This window comes from Schistocerca americana, chromosome 1 (genome assembly GCF_021461395.2).
Source record: "Schistocerca americana isolate TAMUIC-IGC-003095 chromosome 1, iqSchAmer2.1, whole genome shotgun sequence".
Lineage (NCBI taxonomy): Eukaryota > Metazoa > Arthropoda > Insecta > Orthoptera > Acrididae > Schistocerca > Schistocerca americana.
Window position 1 is genome coordinate 19237962 of NC_060119.1, and position 19577 is coordinate 19257538.

General features: G+C 41.8%; 1 protein-coding gene and 1 non-coding gene across 3 annotated transcripts in view; one reads left to right on the forward strand and one right to left on the reverse strand.

The window, feature by feature from the left end:
* Nucleotides 1-19577, forward strand: part of LOC124545782 (kanadaptin) — a 278252-nt gene that overhangs the window by 199281 nt on the left and 59394 nt on the right. For both annotated transcript variants that reach the window (XM_047124732.1, XM_047124738.1), the window contains exon 6: nt 3565-3750. In XM_047124732.1, the coding sequence (XP_046980688.1) occupies nt 3565-3750 (186 nt within the window). The remainder of the gene's footprint in view (nt 1-3564; nt 3751-19577) is intronic.
* Nucleotides 289-361, reverse strand: Trnaa-agc. The gene has a single exon. It is a non-coding gene; the product is annotated as a tRNA-Ala (tRNA).

Genomic DNA, 19577 nt, shown 5'->3' on the forward strand with positions numbered 1-19577 from the left:
TGTGATTATGAGTACTCCAGCGGGATGTTCAGTACTAAGGGTTCCGAATCTGTCATCTAACTGAATTAATTCCTACTCGACTCTCTCTCTTAGTTTGTGGATTCGTATGGCAACCCTCTCATGCTTACTGCCATGTGGTAGCGCAGAAAGGTTTATTGTGTTATAAACTACTACATTTCTTGCTGCTAAAATGGCTCTTTCAAATAACCAATTTGAATTTGCGCAATTTCGGATAAACTTCACCTACTAACAATAATGATCGAAGCAGAAGAAACGAATTAAAATTTTTGCTGTGGCTGGGACTCAAACCCGGGTCTTCTTGCTTGCTAGGCAGAAATGCTAACCATTACATCACCACAGCATGACGGTCAACATTGCTGCACGAACTACCTAAGTTGCGTGCCCTCCCCAACAAAAACTTCAATTCATATCTTCTGCTTATTTTTCCTTACATTGTCACTACTGCCAGGGCTCTCCGACATTGGAATAGCACCCCCAGCATTGGACATAATGGGAAAGTCCTGTACCATAGATGATCTTTGAGAGAAGTGGATTATATGGCACCATTACTACTTCTGTCTCTCAGTTACCTCGCATTAGTACTTTAGAAGTGATACTACCATTTTCCATAGATTGTCTTCTGAGCTTACGCTAGCAATCTTCTGCCATTTGTGTCTAATTTAAATGTGGTCTCGGATATCTTCCTGTTCATTTGCCTCTAATCATACATTGTGAATTCATATTTAACCTTCCACATTTCTCAAAAATCATGTTTTTCACTGTTATATTGTAATTGTATCCTCTTTTGGATTCTGAAATTCAACGTGAATTACTTGATAAATTTAATGTGGATGGAATTTTTCATGTAGCCAATTAAAATTGTGTGAATGAGGTATTCCTCATTTCTGCCATTTGGCTGTGTTCGTCTAGCATCTAGCAGTTCTAAAAATGTGATACTTTTTGATGACATTCATGAATTTCACTTGCTTCAGTCGAAAAGCTTCAGCTATTATGTCATAAGATTCCATGCAAGCTTGTCTGTGGATCACATAATCTGTGATGAATTTCAAGTGAATACTGTGAACAAATTAGGGCACCACATTTTCCTATGTAGGTTATAGCATTTTGTGTGTACTTGTGCTTGTGTGTTGGATTTTCTACATATGTTGAAGGTAAAATCATCGGTCTTCCAATGTCGTCAACATTGCCATCATTCATGGTTGCGCATCTCTCAAATGATTGTACTATTCCGTAAGCAATTTGTTTTGGTTCTGTTATATGAATATCATTTATTCTGCCATACATGTCAACTGAAAGCTGTTGAAATAATTTGGGGGAAGGTAACATAGTTATATCCATCATTGTCTTTTATCATTATGCAGTATGCATAAAATTCCTTTAGAGTTTATTGTCTGTTTGTGTGTCTGCACTTGTATGTGGGTTCACTTGTGTCAAATTGAAGTGGCAACTAACAGATACAGAAGTGCATCATAGAACAGTGTGTTTCTGTGGTACATTGTAATCTTTCACCACTGAATAATTATGTCACATCTTTTTGTACTAATTGTCTGCAGCCACAATGGGAATTTCATTGACTTGGGGTGCATTGATTCAGTGTTGTTGTTCTCCAACTTGTCTTTTGTTGGCTTGAGTCATAACTTTATATTCATTGGACTCCATTTGATCCTGTGCTGTTGTGAATATGTGGCCAAACTGATTGTACTCATGTAAAATCCTCTGTTATCCAACTGAATTTCTTGGTGCTGTAGAAGTAAAACACAGAGATGATACATTTTGCATTGACATGTTTGTGTTGATTGTTCTTTTTAGTGAGATCATAACAGAACGCTTCACCTGTCAAACTGTAATCCCTACTTCTTCTACTTTGCACTTCTTTACACTAATGTTTTGTTCATGTGCTTGTGGTCATTGTGTTTCATAAACTTCACTCATTGTAACTGTACTTAGTTTGTTTTGAAATGTTGTTTGTTCAACAGTTTCTTTCCGTCTACTTGTGAACTGTCGCACCTGATCCTCTTCTTTAATTTCATTGCATTGCTCCCCTGTTAAATTTTCTCTGATTCTACAGAGTCTCTTCTGGTGTGAAGCTAAACGTGCTTCTCCTCTGTTTAATTTCTTCAGCGTCCTTTATGTTTCCTTCTTTTTGATTCACGTTTGGCAAAATCTCCTTATCACGTATACATACACTTCAGAATGGGAACAGGATAATGGTACATCCTGGAACATTGTAGAATGTTCTGGGCCATACATTTCTGAGCTAGGCCGTATTCTATCCATGCCACTGTTATGGAACATTCTTGGGCCTTCTGAAAAATTCTATAACATTCTGGAACTTTCTAGAATCTTCTCAAATATAAAGTAACATTCTTCAAAATTGTAGTACATTCTATCTGGCATTATAGTACTGTGACATGAAATGAACCACATTCAATCACTCTGTGACAATATTTTTGTTGTTAATTGAGACAATACTAGTTTGAAAGTAAGTTTGTTATTCCTCAGTGGCGCTGTCCATCTCAGTAAAAGAAAAATGGTTTGCTGTTGTGCTGTTCACATCAGTTTCACTTTTGGTGGATAGATTAATTATGTAAGGTGTGAACTTGATGTAAAACATCATTTTCCACATGTTTTTGATTTACCAGTATGGTACGTTTGTGTAAACCCAGGTGTGCAGTATGTTTCAAAATGAGTACATTGTAGCCTTAAAACCCCTATATTCACTTTGAAATAGCCTGTATTATCGATGTCACATCCCTTTGAAACCATAATTCAAACATTGTTTCTCCATAGATGTCCACAGACCAGATGCATGACAATACAGAAATGATTAGGAGTTACTAAATTTTTGTTGTGTTATAGTTGTGCAATCTTTAGTTATGAAATATAATATTGTAGTTGTGAAGTATTGGCAGAATTTGAAATTTTTTCTCTTAATATGTGGTTATAAAGTAAAAATTGAATCATCTTGTGGCATTATTGGCCAGGAGACTACAGCTGGTATAGTTTGGCTGCCTAGTGCTAGTCTTTTTCTTTGATGCCACTTTGGCAACTTATATGTCAATAAAGATGTGATGAAATGATGAGTGCAACACACGACACCCAGTTCCTGTGTGAAGGTAATCTCTGACCTGGTCAGGAATCAAACCCTCTCACCCCAGGTAATAAAGGCAGCAATGCTGGGCTTGAGCTGTGGACTATTTGAAAGTAGTTGATGGTTAAGAGTGTGGCACCTACTACATAATACGACTAGAATTAAAAATTTCTTCGACATATTGTAACCCTAATTGTGACGGTGGAAGGATCACATTGTTCAACTGTATTTATTTTAGGTTTGTTGGTGTTTTTACTTTACGCATTTTGAATAGCATGAGATGCCAAAATAAAAACTGCAGACAATTTGTTTGGTTGAAATTATGTTGTTCAGCCATAATTCAGCTTGTAATATGGTCTCAATATTACCACAATGTTACACTTTGAGATACATTGAGCAACAAGATCTCACTTACAACTGTGATGATTTCATTGTATGTTCTTGTTTTTCAGCTCAAGAAGTACAATGAAGTTCAGCAACAGATAAAAGAAATGGAAAAACAGTACATCATAGCAGCACAGAAACTTTCTCATAATAGTGGTGATTCCATGGATGATGATGATGAAGATGCTCTGGATGCATACATGACACAGTTGTCATCTGGCATTGTTGATAAAAAAGCTGTGTCCAATTTGAAAGTATGTTCCTGGAGTACATTTTCACACTTCATAATTATTTTCTTTATGCTTATTAGTATTGTAGCACAATGTTCTCTTTAATTCTATTTGAAAGATCACATTTCATTTTCATGGATCTTTTGGAAGCTCAGTATGTTGTATTTGTTTGTGTGTTAATGTGTAAGTGGAATACTTTGTTCACCTGTGTATCTGTGTGTAGACAGAGAAGCACACTACCTCGTATGCTCTCAATCTGTTATTCCTTAATGCTCTGGTATTATCAAACCTTCTTCCAGTAGAGGTAAAGACACAACAGCAAGCCTACTAGTGACATTGACGAGAATACAGTGAAAGTAGTTTACACAACTCGAGCACATTTAACAACTGAGGGACCGGAGGCCCGTGCGTTGCCCTCGTAAAGGTACTTTCCACACCAGGCGTCGCCAGTGTATCGCCACGTGAGCACGGCAGTCCTGCTGATGGCAGGCATTGACCGGGCTACCCCTGACAGCTGCCTCAGGTAGTAGATTGTGCTGTTTAAACGTCTGCGCCCACTACTCCTGCTGTAGGAGCCCGACATACATCTGCTGCGGGTGACAGGTGTAGTAACGGGCAGGTTACTACACTCCTCCTCGCACGCGTGCGTGTCACGGTCCGTGATGCTGTGACTGGAGGCACACCGAGGTGACCGGTGGGCAGGACCTGCGCAGGGCTTGCAGAGCTGTGTGGATGTCGAGAGTCTGTGGTGAGGAGCACCAGTGCGGGCACCGACAACAGCGAACTGGAGAGGGGAGTCTCTGACTCGGCTTAGGGGAAGGTGTTGGCACTGATCCCAACTGCAGGGGGTGAACATACAGTCATTTCTGACAGAGCCCTGACTGCTGGGGTAAACAGGCACAATTGGGCCCACTTGTTCCCGGAGTGGCCAGGGCAGATGTATGACGAGGAGTTGGGCCCACAGCCCAAAGAGAGATCCCCCGTGTCCATCCCAGAAGCAACCGGTTCTGGCAGCATACCACAAATCGATCTCCTGTGCGAACTGTGAAGGTTGCATTGGCTGTGGACTGCAGACTGAATCCAGTGACAGTACCATCCTAACAGCCTGGCCCAGACTCATATGCTGGGTTTACTTATTTATATATTTATTTTACACATCTAGTTCCGTTGGAGCAAATCTGAGAGGTCACGGAACTTGTCAGTACGTGAAATTAGAACATAAAGGTAATAACAGATACAATAAAATGTTTATGAACCCAAAAAAAGACGAGCCATAAGTTTATGTAAACACAGTCAACAATATAACACAGGAATCAGCTTAATTTTTCAAGGAACTGCTCGGCAGAGTAGAAGGAGCAACCCGTGAGGAAATTCTTCAGTTTCAATTTGAAAGTGCGTGGATTACTGCTAAGATTTTTGAATTCTTGTGCTAGCTTATTGCAAATGGATGCAGCAGTATAGTGCACACCTTTCTGCACAAAAGTTAAGGAAGTCCGACCCAAATGCAGGTTTGATTTCTGCCGGGTATTAAGTGAGCGAAAGCTGCTTCTTCCTGGGAGTAAGCTAATATTGTTAACAGGAAGTGACAGTAAGGAATATATATATTGTGAAGCCAATGTCAGAATACCCAGACTAATGAACAGTGCTCGACAATAGGTTCACAAACTTGCACCAGATATTGCACAAACCACCTGTTTCTGACCCAAAAATATCCTTTGAGAATGGGAAAAATTATCCCAAAGTACAATACCACAGGTCACAAGCAACTAAAATTAGCAAAGTTGACTACTTTTTGTGTCCAACTATCACTTACTTCAGATACTGTTTGAATAGTAAAAATGGCAGCATTAAGTCTCTGAATGAGATCCTGAACATGGGTTTTCCATGACAATTTACTGTCTATCTGAACACCTAGAAATTTGAACTGTTCAGTTTCACTAATCGTATGCCCATTCTGTGAAATTAATACTTGGGTTTTTTTGAATTGTGTCTTAGAAACTGTAAAAATTGAGTCCTACTGTGACTTAGCATTAGTTTATTTTTTACAAGCCATGAACTTGTGTCATGAAATCCACTATTTGAAACAGTGCCAATGTTGCACAGAACGTCCTTTACTACCAAGCTAGTGTCATCAGCAACTAGAAATATTTTAGAATCACCTATAATACTAGAGGGCATATCATTTATGTAAATATGGAACAGGAGTGGCCCCAGCAATGATTCCTGGGGCACCTCCCATTTGACAATGCTTCCACTCAGGCTCCACATCATAGCCATTCTCAACACTGTGGATAATGACATATTGCTATCTGTTGTTAAGGTAAGAGGTGAATCAATTGTGAGCTACTCCCCGTATTCCATAATGGTCCAACTTCTGGAGCAATATTTTGTGATCAACACAGTCAAATGCCTTAGTAAAATCAAAAAAAAGATGCCTAGTGTTTGAAACCTTTTGTTTAACCCATCCAGTACCTCACATAGAAAAGAGAATATAGCATTTTCAGTTATTAAATGACTTCTAAAGCAGAACTGTACATTTGATAGCAAATCGTGTGATGTAAAATGATCAATTATCCTTACATACACAGCATTCTCAATAACTTTAGCAAACACTGATGGCATAGAAATAGGTCTGAAATTGTCTACGTTATCCCTTTCTCCCTTTTTATAGAGCAGCTTTACTACCGAGTACTTTAATCGTTCGGGAAACTGACGATTCCGAAAGGAAAAATTGCAAATATGGCTATATACAGGGCTAACATGTGCAGCACAGTACTTTAATATTCTGCAAGGCACTCCACCATATCTATGAGATCCTTAGTCTTCAGTTATTTAATTACTGACTCAATCTCCCCCATGTCAATATCACAGAGGAGTATTTCAGACATCAATCTCGGAAAGGCATTTCCCGAGGGAGTTATATGATTCCCTGTAGAAACTAAGTTTATATTTAATTCACCGGCAGTGCTCAGAAAGTGATTGTTAAATACTGTACACATATCTGACTTATCACTAACAGAAATATTTGTTCCATAAAAACACGGGAGAACTGCCGGATATCAGTAACTTCCTGCCACGATATTTCGGCGCAGAGTCTTCTGGCCATCTTCAGGTGAATGCCACTGTAGTAGTACTGGCGAGTACGTGGTGAGCTCCGCTATTTGAAGCCTTCTGAGGTAACATTGCGCATGCGCTGCTCAGCGTGCGCGTTCATAACGGCTCCGTGCGCTGCGCCTCGCGCCCTCCACTGTGAAAGCCTGGCGTATCGGTGTCAGGTCGATTTCCATCTTTATGCAGATAACTACGTCAATTACGAAGTTTCTCTATAACAGGATTCCAAGCAGAGTTCAGCTGATAACCGCTATCTCGATTGATGAGAGTCTCGTTGTCAGACAATCTTATTTCCACAGATTCATTGATAATCGAGCTCCAAAAGTTTGATGTATGGGCCAAAATTTTTGTGTCATTGTAATTCATGGAATGGTCTGTGGAAATACAATGTTCGGCGATTGCGGACTTGGTGGGTTGGAGAAGGCGAGTATGCCGTTGGTGTTCCACAATGCGTTCCTGCACAGTTCGTGTCGTTTGCCCTATATATGATTTGCCGCATTCACACGGAATTTTGTAAACACCTGGTTTACGCAGGCCCAGGTCATCTTTAACGGATCCCACCAGTGATGAAATTTTGGAAGGAGGGCGAAAGATGACTCTCACTTGATACTTTCTCAATATTCTGCCTATCTGCGAAGAAATATTCCCAATAAATGCTAGATAAACAGTCAACCTGAAGGCCTCTTCCTCTTCCTTGTTCCGTCGTTTGTAGGTCTTCATCACTCTGTTCACTTGCCTAGGTGAAAAGCCATTCTTCAAAAATACTTTTTGCAGGTGTTCCAGTTCCGCTTGAAGACTGTCGGCATCAGAGATAGTATGGGCACGCTGGACCAAGGTTTTGAGAACGCCCATTGTTTGTGCTGGATGGTGGCAACTAGTAGCTTGTAGATACAGGTCTGTATGAGTGGGCTTTCTGTACACCGAGTGACCAAGTGTGCCGTCACTCTTCCGTCGCACCAAGACGTCTAAAAATGGCAGACAACCATCTCTCTCTATCTCCATGGTGAACTTTATGTTTTCATGTATGGAGTTCATGTGACGTAAAAATTCTTGGAGACGGTCCAGACCATGAGGCCGCACTATAAAAGTGTCGTCAACGTACCGCCAAAATACTATCGGTTTAAAAGTGGCAGAGTCGAGTGCTCTCTCCTCAAAATCCTCCATATAAAGATTGGCCAACAGGGGAGACAAAGGACTCCCCATGGCGACACCATCAGATAGTTCGTAAAATTTGTTGTTAAATATAAAATATGTAGAGGAGAGAGTGTGCTCAAACAACGCTGTAATGTCTGCACCAAACATATTGCCAATGAGCTGTAGTGAATCCACCAGAGGCACCTTTGTGAACAGTGAAACCACATCAAAACTGACCAATAAATCACTACTTTCCAGTTGTAGTGACTGAAGTCAACTGATAAAATCACCAGAATTCTTTATGTGATGTGCACACTTGCCTATCATTGGTTTGAGCAAAGATGCCAAGAATTTTGCTAGGTCGTAGGTGGCTGCTCCAATGTTACTCACAATTGGACGTAATGGCACATTTTCCTTGTGGATCTTAGGCAGTCCATATAGCCTAGGTGGAACTGAACTGTTTGGTTTCAGTCTCTTGATGACCTCCTTCGGTAGAGAACTATTTGATAAAAGTTCTGCTGTTTTTCGCACTACTCGGCTCGTGGGATCCTTATCGATTTTGTGATACGTTGAATCACATAATATAACATTGATCTTATTAATATAGTCATCCCTTGGTATGAGGACAGTAGCGTTTCCTTTGTCAGATTTTAAGACTACTGTATCCACATCTGCTCGTAAGTTACGGAGGGCTATCCTCTCCATGGGCGAGATGTTATTCTTCATTGGTGCACCCCTGGTCAATACACGGCAAGACTCTTGACGAACTTCCTCCGCTTCATCTGTATCAAGACGGCGTACAGCTTCTTCGATGGCACTGATGAAATCCACTAGTGGCGGTGAAACAGGTGTGGGAGCAAAATTCAGTCCTTTTGCTAGCAGAGACACAGTCGCGTCATCTAAAATTTTCTCTGTCAAATTAACAACAGATCGTCGAGTTGGAACTTCCTGCTGCATCTTCTTAGAAAGTCTGTCAATCTTGGCAGTTTGTCTCGTCACAGTTTTATTATGGCTCCAGTTTGCTTTAGCCCATGTCACACCATCCACCCAGTCCCACGACAGAGAAGATAGTCTTGCTGCCAATTCCAAATGTATGTGGAACATGTCCTTTGATACAGAATCCAATTCACGCCGAGTAAAACGAATCCTTTCTCTCACCAAAGTCATGCTTGCTTTACGTTTGATGTTGTTTGCAGCAGTGGTATTTATGAAATGCACAAGTTTGGCAAACGTTGGAATAATGCCCTTGTCTCTGCAACTTAATAAGAATATCAACGAGCTCAGCAGCCTCGCTCTTCTTTCACGTGACTTGCCAAATCTTCGAATACATTCCATCACTTCCTCCTCGTAGAGTTGCTTGATGTGATGTTTAAGGCTTTCCCGGCATACTGATTGTTCCATAAAATCACGGGAGAACTGCCGGATATCAGTAACTTCCCGCCAGTGGCATTCACCTGAAGATGGCCAGAAGACTCGGCGCCGAAATATCGTGGCAGGAAGTTACTGATATCCAGCAGTTCTCCCGTGTTTTTATGGAACAATCAGTATGCCGGGAAAGCTTTAAACATCAGAAATATTTGTGCTATGAACTGGCTTCATATAGCCGACCTTGTGCTGCTGACCAGAAAGTTCCTTCACAACTGACCATATGGTTTTAATGTTATCCAGTGAGTTAGCTATTTTGTTTGTGCACCACATACTCTTTGCCTTCCCAATAACATCAACAAAAGTGACACCGCTAGGGTGTGCCTGCCCAGCAGCAAGAAACTGAGCAGTGTCTGTGGCTGACAGCCACGTTCTATGTCTTAAACGCTCGGACGAGGCGTCGTGCCTCGTCGTTCGACTGCAGGTGGAAGGAACGCGCTGTGAAAAGGTGAACACTTGCATATACAAAAGTCCTTGAAATATTGCGTAACAAACTAAAACCGGGGTGCAAGACAAGCCTTCTCTGGAGAATACCTTTGACAGGGCCTTGACAGTTCTGTCTGCTCTGCTGTCGCAGGCAGAAAACAAATGACACGAGGAAAATGAGACAAATCATCAGTTGCCCCTCCCCCCCACCCCACCCCCTCCCCCCACCCAAAAAAAAAAAAAAAAAACGGCAAAATCAATGTGGACCTTTTTTCGAGGCTGTGTAGGGACCGACTTTGGCAAAAAAAACAGTGCACAGCACCATCTACTGAATCAAACACTTGCAGCAGGCCGGGACAGAGTGTTCCACTTCCTTATCGATGCTCACCACGTGGTGGTACACCGACAGTTTTGTGTGAGACAGGGTGTATACGGCCCGGGACATCCGGGAAAAACCCGGGAATTTTTTCATCCAGGGAAAACCCGGGAATTTTTTAGAATTCCGGGATTTTTCATTGTTTTTGATTTCAGTTAAAGTTTTGTAGGTTTGACGTATAAGATCTGATACGCTGACAAAGAACTTTAATCCACTACTGCTGAATAATACTGCAGCAATGAAACATAATCAGAGAATAACACCAAAATAAAAGTTTAGTTGCCTAGAAAATGGGTAATTTACACAATGCACAGACCAGAGTGCCGACACCGAAAAGTGTCAAACGCTTTAGGTCGAAGATTATGCAGTACGTCCGTAACAACTAACGTGCATTCGATGTGCGTGACGTCACAATTGTTTACATTTCTAACAGATCACCAGAAAATATTACGAATAGTGGCTTGAGATGCGTTACTTTTGTAGAAACGCACTTTGCCGAGTTGAGCAAGTTCGGCCTACCTTTGTAACGTATGCGCCGCGGCCTGTCTTTCTCTTAGGCCTCGTGCTCTGGATAACTGCCGTCATTCGCTAGTGAGATCACGTGACATGAGCTATGACTGGCTGACAAAAATGCATCGCTCAACACAATCTCTATTTTAGAGTTTCGGAAGCTACCGTACTGTAATTTGTGTATATACTTTCGCAATACGAAAATAAACTCTGTGCATATTGTCTCACATCAAACGACTTTCCAAACGCATTGTTTTTCCTAGATTTCGTTTCCTAAAGTGCTGGGACGTCCTCCACCGGTATAAGACCTTTACGATTCAAAGGACTGATAGGTTTTACAGCTCCGAGGGAAAGTATACTGTTACTTAACACGGATGTATTTTCACCCGCTTTATACGTAATTTCATCCGGGAGAAATTGTGTTTTTAACTGTGAAATCCGGGAATTTTTTTTTCTTGTCCACGTACACACCCTGTGAGGGATCCCCCAGTGACCCTGATGTAATAAGTAGAGGACTTCCAGCTACAGTGCCACCGGAACCACGATGTAGGAAGTAAACTCTTCTATCAACAGGAGTATAATGCCATTCAAGAGAGAGAGGCAAGGGTTCAACACATAAAAATGCTGAAGTGGGTTGGATGCCCGGCCCGACGGACGGTAAGGCCATCCGTGTCGTATCACGTGTACGGCGTGCCACAACACCGGATCCGTCACCACAGCTGAGGCACTGTGGGAACTGGTGGTACGGAAGCCATCCACGGTATGCCTCAACTCCATTCGCAGTTGAAAACAAAGCAGTTCCTTCTTGTCGTACAAGAGGTCACGGCCCACAGGGAGATGGGCAAAGCATCCGCATTCGCTTCTTGCAAGGTGGCACAAAAATGTATTTCGTGATAGTACTGGGACAAGAGCAGAGGACACTTAGTGGCTTTGTCCAGCAACGACACCAGTGGGCCGAACGGTAAAAACCGAGGGCTTATGGTCAGTAATCAAATGAAACTTTGCACCGTACAAGAACACGTGACACTTTTAAGGAATAGACAAAGGCAAGTGCTTCTTTTTCCACCCGAGTATAATGTTGCCCAACTGAGTTGAGTATTTTTGATGCGAATGGTGATAGGCCAGAACTGCTCACATCCTGTACTGGGACAGTGTCCCTGACAAAACCAGACACTTGCCGGTTTTAACTGTTACAAAGAGCGGTGTGGAGCAGAGACTATCTTTAAGATGCACAGAAGCATGCTCACAGGCTGCAGACCAAATAAAAGGAGCACTTCTGAAAAGCAAAAGGTATGAGGGGTGGACGGTAGTAGCCACTTGTGAATAAACTTACTATAGTACGCCACTATGCCGAGGAATGGCTGAAGTTCTGGTAGATTGGATGTATGGAGCAAAGCTGCGAGGGCAGCAACATGTTGTTCCACAGGGGCCACACCCTGCCAGGAAATGTCACAATCCACATAAACAGTGGAAGGCTGGAAATAGAGCAGCTATTTTTAAGATGGCAGGCGCAGTGGTGACTCCAAACATTAGCTGTCAATATTGATAAGAGACCAAGAGGTGTATTAACCACATGTGCCTGTTTCGATGTCTCGTTCAACGGAATCTGAAGGTAGGCTTCGTCCAGTCAATTTCAAAAAGAATTCTCCCCCCCTCACCCCCCCCCCCCCCCCTCCAAGCCAAATCTGAGAGGAACTCCTTCAGTCGAGGCAGGGGGTAAATGTATATTACTGCCTGTGCAGTAACAGTGACCTTGAAGAGACATACACAGCCAAAGCTGACCAGTCGGAATATTTATGATCACTAAGGGTACAGCTCTTTCACTTGAGGAAGTCGATCTGATCACTCTCCGTGATGTTAAGCAATCCATCTCTGTCTTAATCTGGAATCATAAAGCTGCTTGCACTAGCCCCACCCTAAAAAGGTGAGGGCGTGTGCAGTGAATTGTTAGGACAACTTAACCCTGGGCAAATAGGTCTGAAAACTCTAGAGCACAAGGAATCAATTTCATGTTAAGGCACTGGGCCCAACGCCAGATGCACCACATCCCACATCTACAATAGAAAAATTGTTGTTGTTGTGGTCTTCAGTCCTGAGACTGGTTTGATGCAGCTCTCCATGCTACTATATCCTGTGCAACCCTCTTCATCTCCCAGTACCTACTGCAGCTTACATCCTTCTGAATCAGCTTAGTGTATTCATCTCTTGGTCTCCCTCTACGATTTTTACCCTCCACGCTGCCCTCCAGTACTAAATTGGTGATCCCTTCATGCCTCACAACATGTCCTACCAACCGGTCCCTTCTTCTAGTCAAGTTGTGCCACAAACTCCTCTTCTCTCCAATTCTGTTCAATACCTCCTCATTAGTTATGTGACCTACCCATCTAATCTTCAGCATTCTTCCGTAGCACCACATTTCGAAGGCTTCTATTCTCTTCTTGTCTAAACTATTTATCGTCCACATTTCACTTCCACACATGGCTACACTCCATACAAATACTTTTAGAAACGACTTCCAGACACTTAAATCTAAACTCGATGTTAACAAATTTCTCTTCTTCAGAAACGCTTTCCTTGCCATTGCCAGTTTACATTTTATATCCTCTCTACTTCGACCATCATCAGTTATTTTGCTTCCCAAATAGCAAAACTCCTTTACTACTTTAAGTGTCTCATTTCCTAATCTAATTCCCGCAGCATCACCCGACTTAATTCGACTACATTCCATTATCCTCGTTTTGCTTTTGTTGATGTTCATCTTATAGCCTCCTTTCAAGACACTGTCCATTCTGTTCAACTGCTCTTCCAAGTCGTTTGCTGTCTCTGACAGAATTACAATGTCATCGGTGAACCTCAAAGTTTTTATTTCTTCTCTGTGGATTTTAATACCTACTCCGAACTTTTCTTTTGTTTCCTTTACTGCTTGCTCAATATACAAATTGAATAGCAACGGGGAGAGGCTACAACCCTGTCTCACTCCCTTCCCAACCACTGCTTCCTTTTCATACCCCTCGACTCTTATAACTGCCATCTGCTTTCTGTACAAATTGTAACTAGCCTTTGCTCCCTGTATTTTACCCCTGCCACCTTTAGAATTTGAAAGAGAGTATTCCAGTCAATATTGTCAAAAGCTGTCTCTAAGTCTACAAATGCTAGAAATGTAGGTTTGCCTTTCCTTAATCTATTTTGTAAGATATGTTGTAGGGTCAGTATTGTCTCACGTGTTCCAACATTTCTACGGAATCCAAACTGATCTTCCCCGAGGTCAGCTTCTACCAGTTTTTCCATTCGTCTGTAAAGAATTCGCATTAGTATTTTGCAGCTGTGACTTATTAAACTGATAGTTCAGTAATTTTCACATCTGTCAACCCCTGCTTTTTTTGGGATTGGAATTATTATATTCTTCTTGAAGTCTGAGGGAATTTCGCCTGTCTCATACATCTTGCTCACCAGATGGTAGAGTTTTGTCAGGACTGGCTCTCCCAAGGCTGTCAGTAGTTCTAACGGTTCTACTCCTGGGGCCTTGTTTCGACTTAGGTCTTTCAGTGCTCTGTCAAACTCTTCACGCAGTATCATATCTCCCATTTCATCTTCATCTACCTCCTCTTCCGTTTCCATAATATTGTTCTCAAGAACATCGCCCCTTTAGAGACCCTCTACATACTCCTTCCGCATTTCTGCTTTCCCTTCTTTGCTTAAAACTGGATTTCCATCTGCGCTCTTGATATTCATGCAAGTGGTTCTCTTTTCTCCAAACATCTCTTTAATTTTCCTGTAGGCAGTATCTGTCTTACCCCTAGTGAGATAAGCCTCTACATCCTTACATTTGTCCTCTAGCCATCCCTGCTTAGCCATTTTGCACTTCCTGTCGATCTCATTTTTGAGACGTTTGTTTTCAATTTGGCCTGCTTCATTTATTGCATTTTTATATTTTCTTCTTTCATCAATTAAATTCAGTATTTCTTCTGGTCCCCAAGGATTTCTACTAATGCTCGTCTTTTTACCTACTTGATTGTCTGCTGCCTTCACTACATCATCCCTCAAAGCTACCCATTCTTCTTCTACTGTATTTCTTTCCCCCATTCTTGTCACTCATTCCCTTATGGTCTCCCTGAAACTCTCTACAACCTCTGGTTCTTTCAGTTTATCCAGGTCCCATCTCCTCAAATTTCCACCTTTTTGCAGTTTCTTCAGTTTTAATCTACAGTTCATAACCAATAGCTTGTGGTCAGAGTCCACATCTGCCCCTGGAAAAGTCTTACAATTTAAAACCTGTTTCCTGAATCTCTGTCTTACCATTATATAATCTATCTGAAACCTTTTAGTATCTCCAGACTTCTTCCATGTATACAACCTTCTTTTATTATCCTTGAACCAAGTGTTAGCTATGATTAAGTTATGCTCTGTGCAGAATTCTACCAAGCGGCTTCCTATTTCATTTCTTAGCCCCAACCCGTATTCACCTACTACGTTTCCTTTTCTTCCTTTTCCTACTGTCGAATTCCAGTGACCCATGACTATTGAATTTTCATCTCCCTTCACTACCTGAATAATTTCTTTTATCTCATCATACATTTCATCAATTTCTTCATCATCTGCAGAGCTAGTTGGCATATAAACTTGTACTACTGTAGTAGGTGTGGGCTTCGTGTCTGTCTTGGCCACAATAATGTGTTCGCTATACTGTTTGTAGTAGCTTACCCGCACTCCTATTTTTTTATTCATTATTAAACCTACTCCTGCATTACCCCTATTTGATTTTGTATTTATAACCTTGTATTCACCTGACCAAAAGTCTTGTTCCTCCTGCCACCGAACTTCACTAATTCCCACTATATCTAACTTTAACCTATCCATTTCCCTTTTCAAATTTTCTAACCTACCTGCCCGATTAAGGGATCTGACATTCCACGCTCCGATCCGTAGAACGCCAGTTTTCTTTCTCCTGATAACGATGTCCTTTTGAGTAGTCCCCGCCCGGAGATCCTAATGGGGGACTATTTTACCTCCAGAATATTTTACCCAAGAGGGCGCCATCATAATTTAATCATACAGTAAAGCTGGATGCCCTCGGGAAAAATTACGGCCTTAGTTTCCCCTTGCTTTCAGCCGTTCGCAGTACCAAAACAGCAAGGCCGTTTTGGTTAATGTTACAGGGCTAGATCAGTCAATCATCCAGACTGTTGCCCCTGCAACTACTGAAAAGGCTGCCGCCCCTCTTCAGGAACCACATGTTTGTCTGGCCTCTCAACAGATACCCCTCCGTTGTGGTTGCACCTAAGGTACGGCTATCTGTATCGTTGAGGCACCCAAGCCTCCCCACCAACAGCAAGGTCCATGGTTCATAGGGGGGAGGAACAGAAAAATAGAATGTGGCAAAAGCTTCTAACCAAAACAAAATTTCACTGCTTGCATCAGTTACTACGGAGTAGGTAAGAGAATGAACAGCTGACTTGTAGACTGTGCCTACTGTGAATTGACTGAGAATAGGAATTTGCTGTTTGTTACAGCTTTCCAACCGCCACTCGACACTTGCCAATGGTGGGGACACTAGCCGGGTGTACTTCTATGAGTTGAGGAGGGACACAGTATCTCTCGTGTTGACCTGTATGTCAATGGCTTATCCATCACCCGCATGTCAATGAAAAGTTTATTCTCGCCTGTGGATGACGACGAAAGAATGTTGACGGAGGAGATAGAGAAGATCCAAAGAAGAGCGGCGCGTTTCGTCACAGGGTTATTTGGTAAGAGTGATAGCGTTACGGAGATGTTTAACAAACTCAAGTGGCAGACTCTGCAAGAGAGGCGCTCTGCATCGCAATGTAGCTTGCTCGCCAGGTTTCGAGAGGGTGCGTTTCTGGATGAGGTATTGAATATATTGGTTCCCCCTACTTATACCTCCCGAGGAGATCACGAATGTAAAATTAGAGAGATTAGAGCTTGCACGGAGGCTTTCAGACAGTCGTTCTTCCTGCGAACCATATGCGACTGGAACAGGAAAGGGAGGTAATGACAGTGGCACATAAAGTGCCCTCCGCCACACACCGTTGGGTGGCTTGCGGAGTATAAATGTAGATGTAGATGTAGATGTCCATTGTTTCCAGCAATCTCTTTGGGCAGGTGGATGAGATCGGCATACCACTGCTGGGTGACCTTGTTCCCCCACCCCCACCTCAAACCGAAGGGCACACTGATGCACCTGCTTATCTGGAGCCAAACAAACAAGTGTGTCTCTGACCATAGTGTCCACATAAGACTCCTGAGGCTTAGCGTGATGAACTGATACTTAACGACTGAGGCGTGCAGTGCTGCTCAGTTGCCCAAGTTCGATACAAGTGGATTGGCTGTTTGTGATGTTAGTAGAATTTGACACATGCAGCAACCACCTGCATATGCTTGTAATAGGAGAATGCAAACCACACATATTGTCAAAAGAAAGCGACACTGGTTCTTGCAGAGGAGCTAACATAAAAAGTAAGTGACACATACAACTGGGTATCCAAGATAACAAAGGAGTCTTACAGACCTCTTTATTACACATGCAGAATGCCACAAAATGTTGGTGAAGCTACTTCTTGTAAGCATCCCATTCCGCCTTGTATTTTGTCTTTGGGGTGGGGGTGGGGGCCATTGGGCATTGGGATGTGACCACTGCCAGCTGAGCATGGGTCAACGTAACCAACAACCATTCCAGTATGGCTTTATGTGCCTGCTCTTGTTGCAAACTGACTGGATTAAAGCCTCCATGGAAGAACCAAATCCAGAAAAAATCACAGAATCTGAAAGACATGAAAATTCGAGCCTCAACATTGCCACTTGTGTTCCGACTAGGAACAAAAGGAAACACACAGCCATAAAGAGATAAAATTTATTGGATCGTGGAGTGACATCGACAAGATCACAGTGAAACAATTTACACATCTCGAACACATTTAAGAAGTGAGGGCCTGCAGGCCCAAGCTTGCCCTTATAAAGATGCTATTCACATCAGGTTTCACTGATGGCAGAGCTGCTGACTGCAGCCACCTTGGGTTGTTGTCAGTATGCTATTTGAATGGCGGTGCACACTACGCTTTCTGTAGTGGCCCGACATATGTCCACTGTGGGTGGTAGATGTAGTAACCAATGAGTTACTATACTTATATAAAAATTTGTAAGCAAATCATTTTTAGAAATGACACTAGGTGCTACACAAATAAATCAAGCTCAATAAAATACAGTAGAACCTCACTAATCCCTCCTCAAATGGACCAACTCCCCACTTAGTCAGACCATCCCGTTCCTGGTGTTTGATACATGACTAATAGTCTGCGAAATAGATCTGTAGGTAGTTGACCATTGATGAGTGTGGTAGTTCGAGCAGTTTTAGTATGAAACAGCTTGTTTCTAACTCTATCAATAAATATTATCATGCACCATTTGTTTTATATCTTAGTGACAATATTTGACTTTCATATTAAAGTGTGTAAAACTAAATTATGGCATCAGCTAAATGCAAACATATGATGCTGTCTTTAGTGAGGAAACTGAAAGTGCTTGGAAAGTTAGGTAAAGGGGAGTCTCTTCGAAATGTAAATGAAACTGGTGTTGGCACAACAGCTGATAACACTCTGGTGCCCAACGGGTAGGCAATCCAGTTAATATCCGGATCCTGAGGAAATTTGCTACTATTTACAATTTTTTAATAAATTTACTAATCCACTTACCTCTTTAGGCAGTACATCACATTAACCTTCCATCCTTCCTCTTTATGAATATGTATACGTTTAGCACAAATAAGTTATACAGGGATTTGTAGATATTGCTCTAAAGATACTGTTTCTTGGCATTTTTATTTTTCCGCGAAGTGGATAAAATCTTCATAAATCGTAGCGAATGGTAGGCTATTGGTTTAAAATCACTTGTCAGCAGGAAATCTAAATGCTTCATTCATACATAAAGTGTTTTATTGTGAAATTTTTTTTCCTCATTTTTACAAATGAGAGATCTTTCAAAACACTCGGGAACACAAAGGCCAATGTTACATGGCCTACAGTAGTATCTGATCTCTTTCCTCACTATCTTTCCTGCAGTTCTCCCTTGTTCCCAACAGGCCTTGCATCTTCTAGCTGGGTTTTGTTTTCTTTTCTATTGGCAGCAGTTTTTCAGCAAAATGACATGCTGTGAGTCTGTTTGCACATGCAACTCCAGATGCTGAATGTGTATCTTTATTTAGTTTCACTCTTCCTTTTTGAACCAATTGCTTTGGTAATTTACAAACAAAATCTGCTAACGCACACTTTTTTGATATTTTGATATTGTGAATAATGTTGCCATTCACAACTTACCTCATAAAAATATGGAAGAAAATCTTTTTCCTCCATGTTACAGTCTTTTGCTGGAAGGGATAGTAAGTCATCAGCTGATCTCGTCTGTGAACACGTGTTTTAGACAATTTGTAGTCTAGTACAATGTGTGGCTTTGCTACCTCAACATATCCACTCCTGGATTTTACACTGACATGTGAAGCAGTCATTGTATGCTGTGTTTTACAATAATGATTGACGGAGAAAAAATTAATTAAAATTTGTGTTACAGCTGGGACTCAAACCCGGTCTTCTTGCTTGCTAGGCAGAAATGCTAACCATTACACCACCACAGCACGATGGTCAACATTGCTGCATGAACTACCCGAGTGAAGTGCCCTCCCCAACACAAACTTCAGTTCATATCTTCTGCTTATTTCCCCTTACATTGTCACCACTAGCGAAGCAAGAAGACCCGGGTTCGAGTCCCAGCTGCTGCACAAAATTTTAATTCATTTCTTCTGCATCGATCATTATTGTAGATAATGAAGGGACTTAAATGTCTCGGGGAAACATTTAATTAT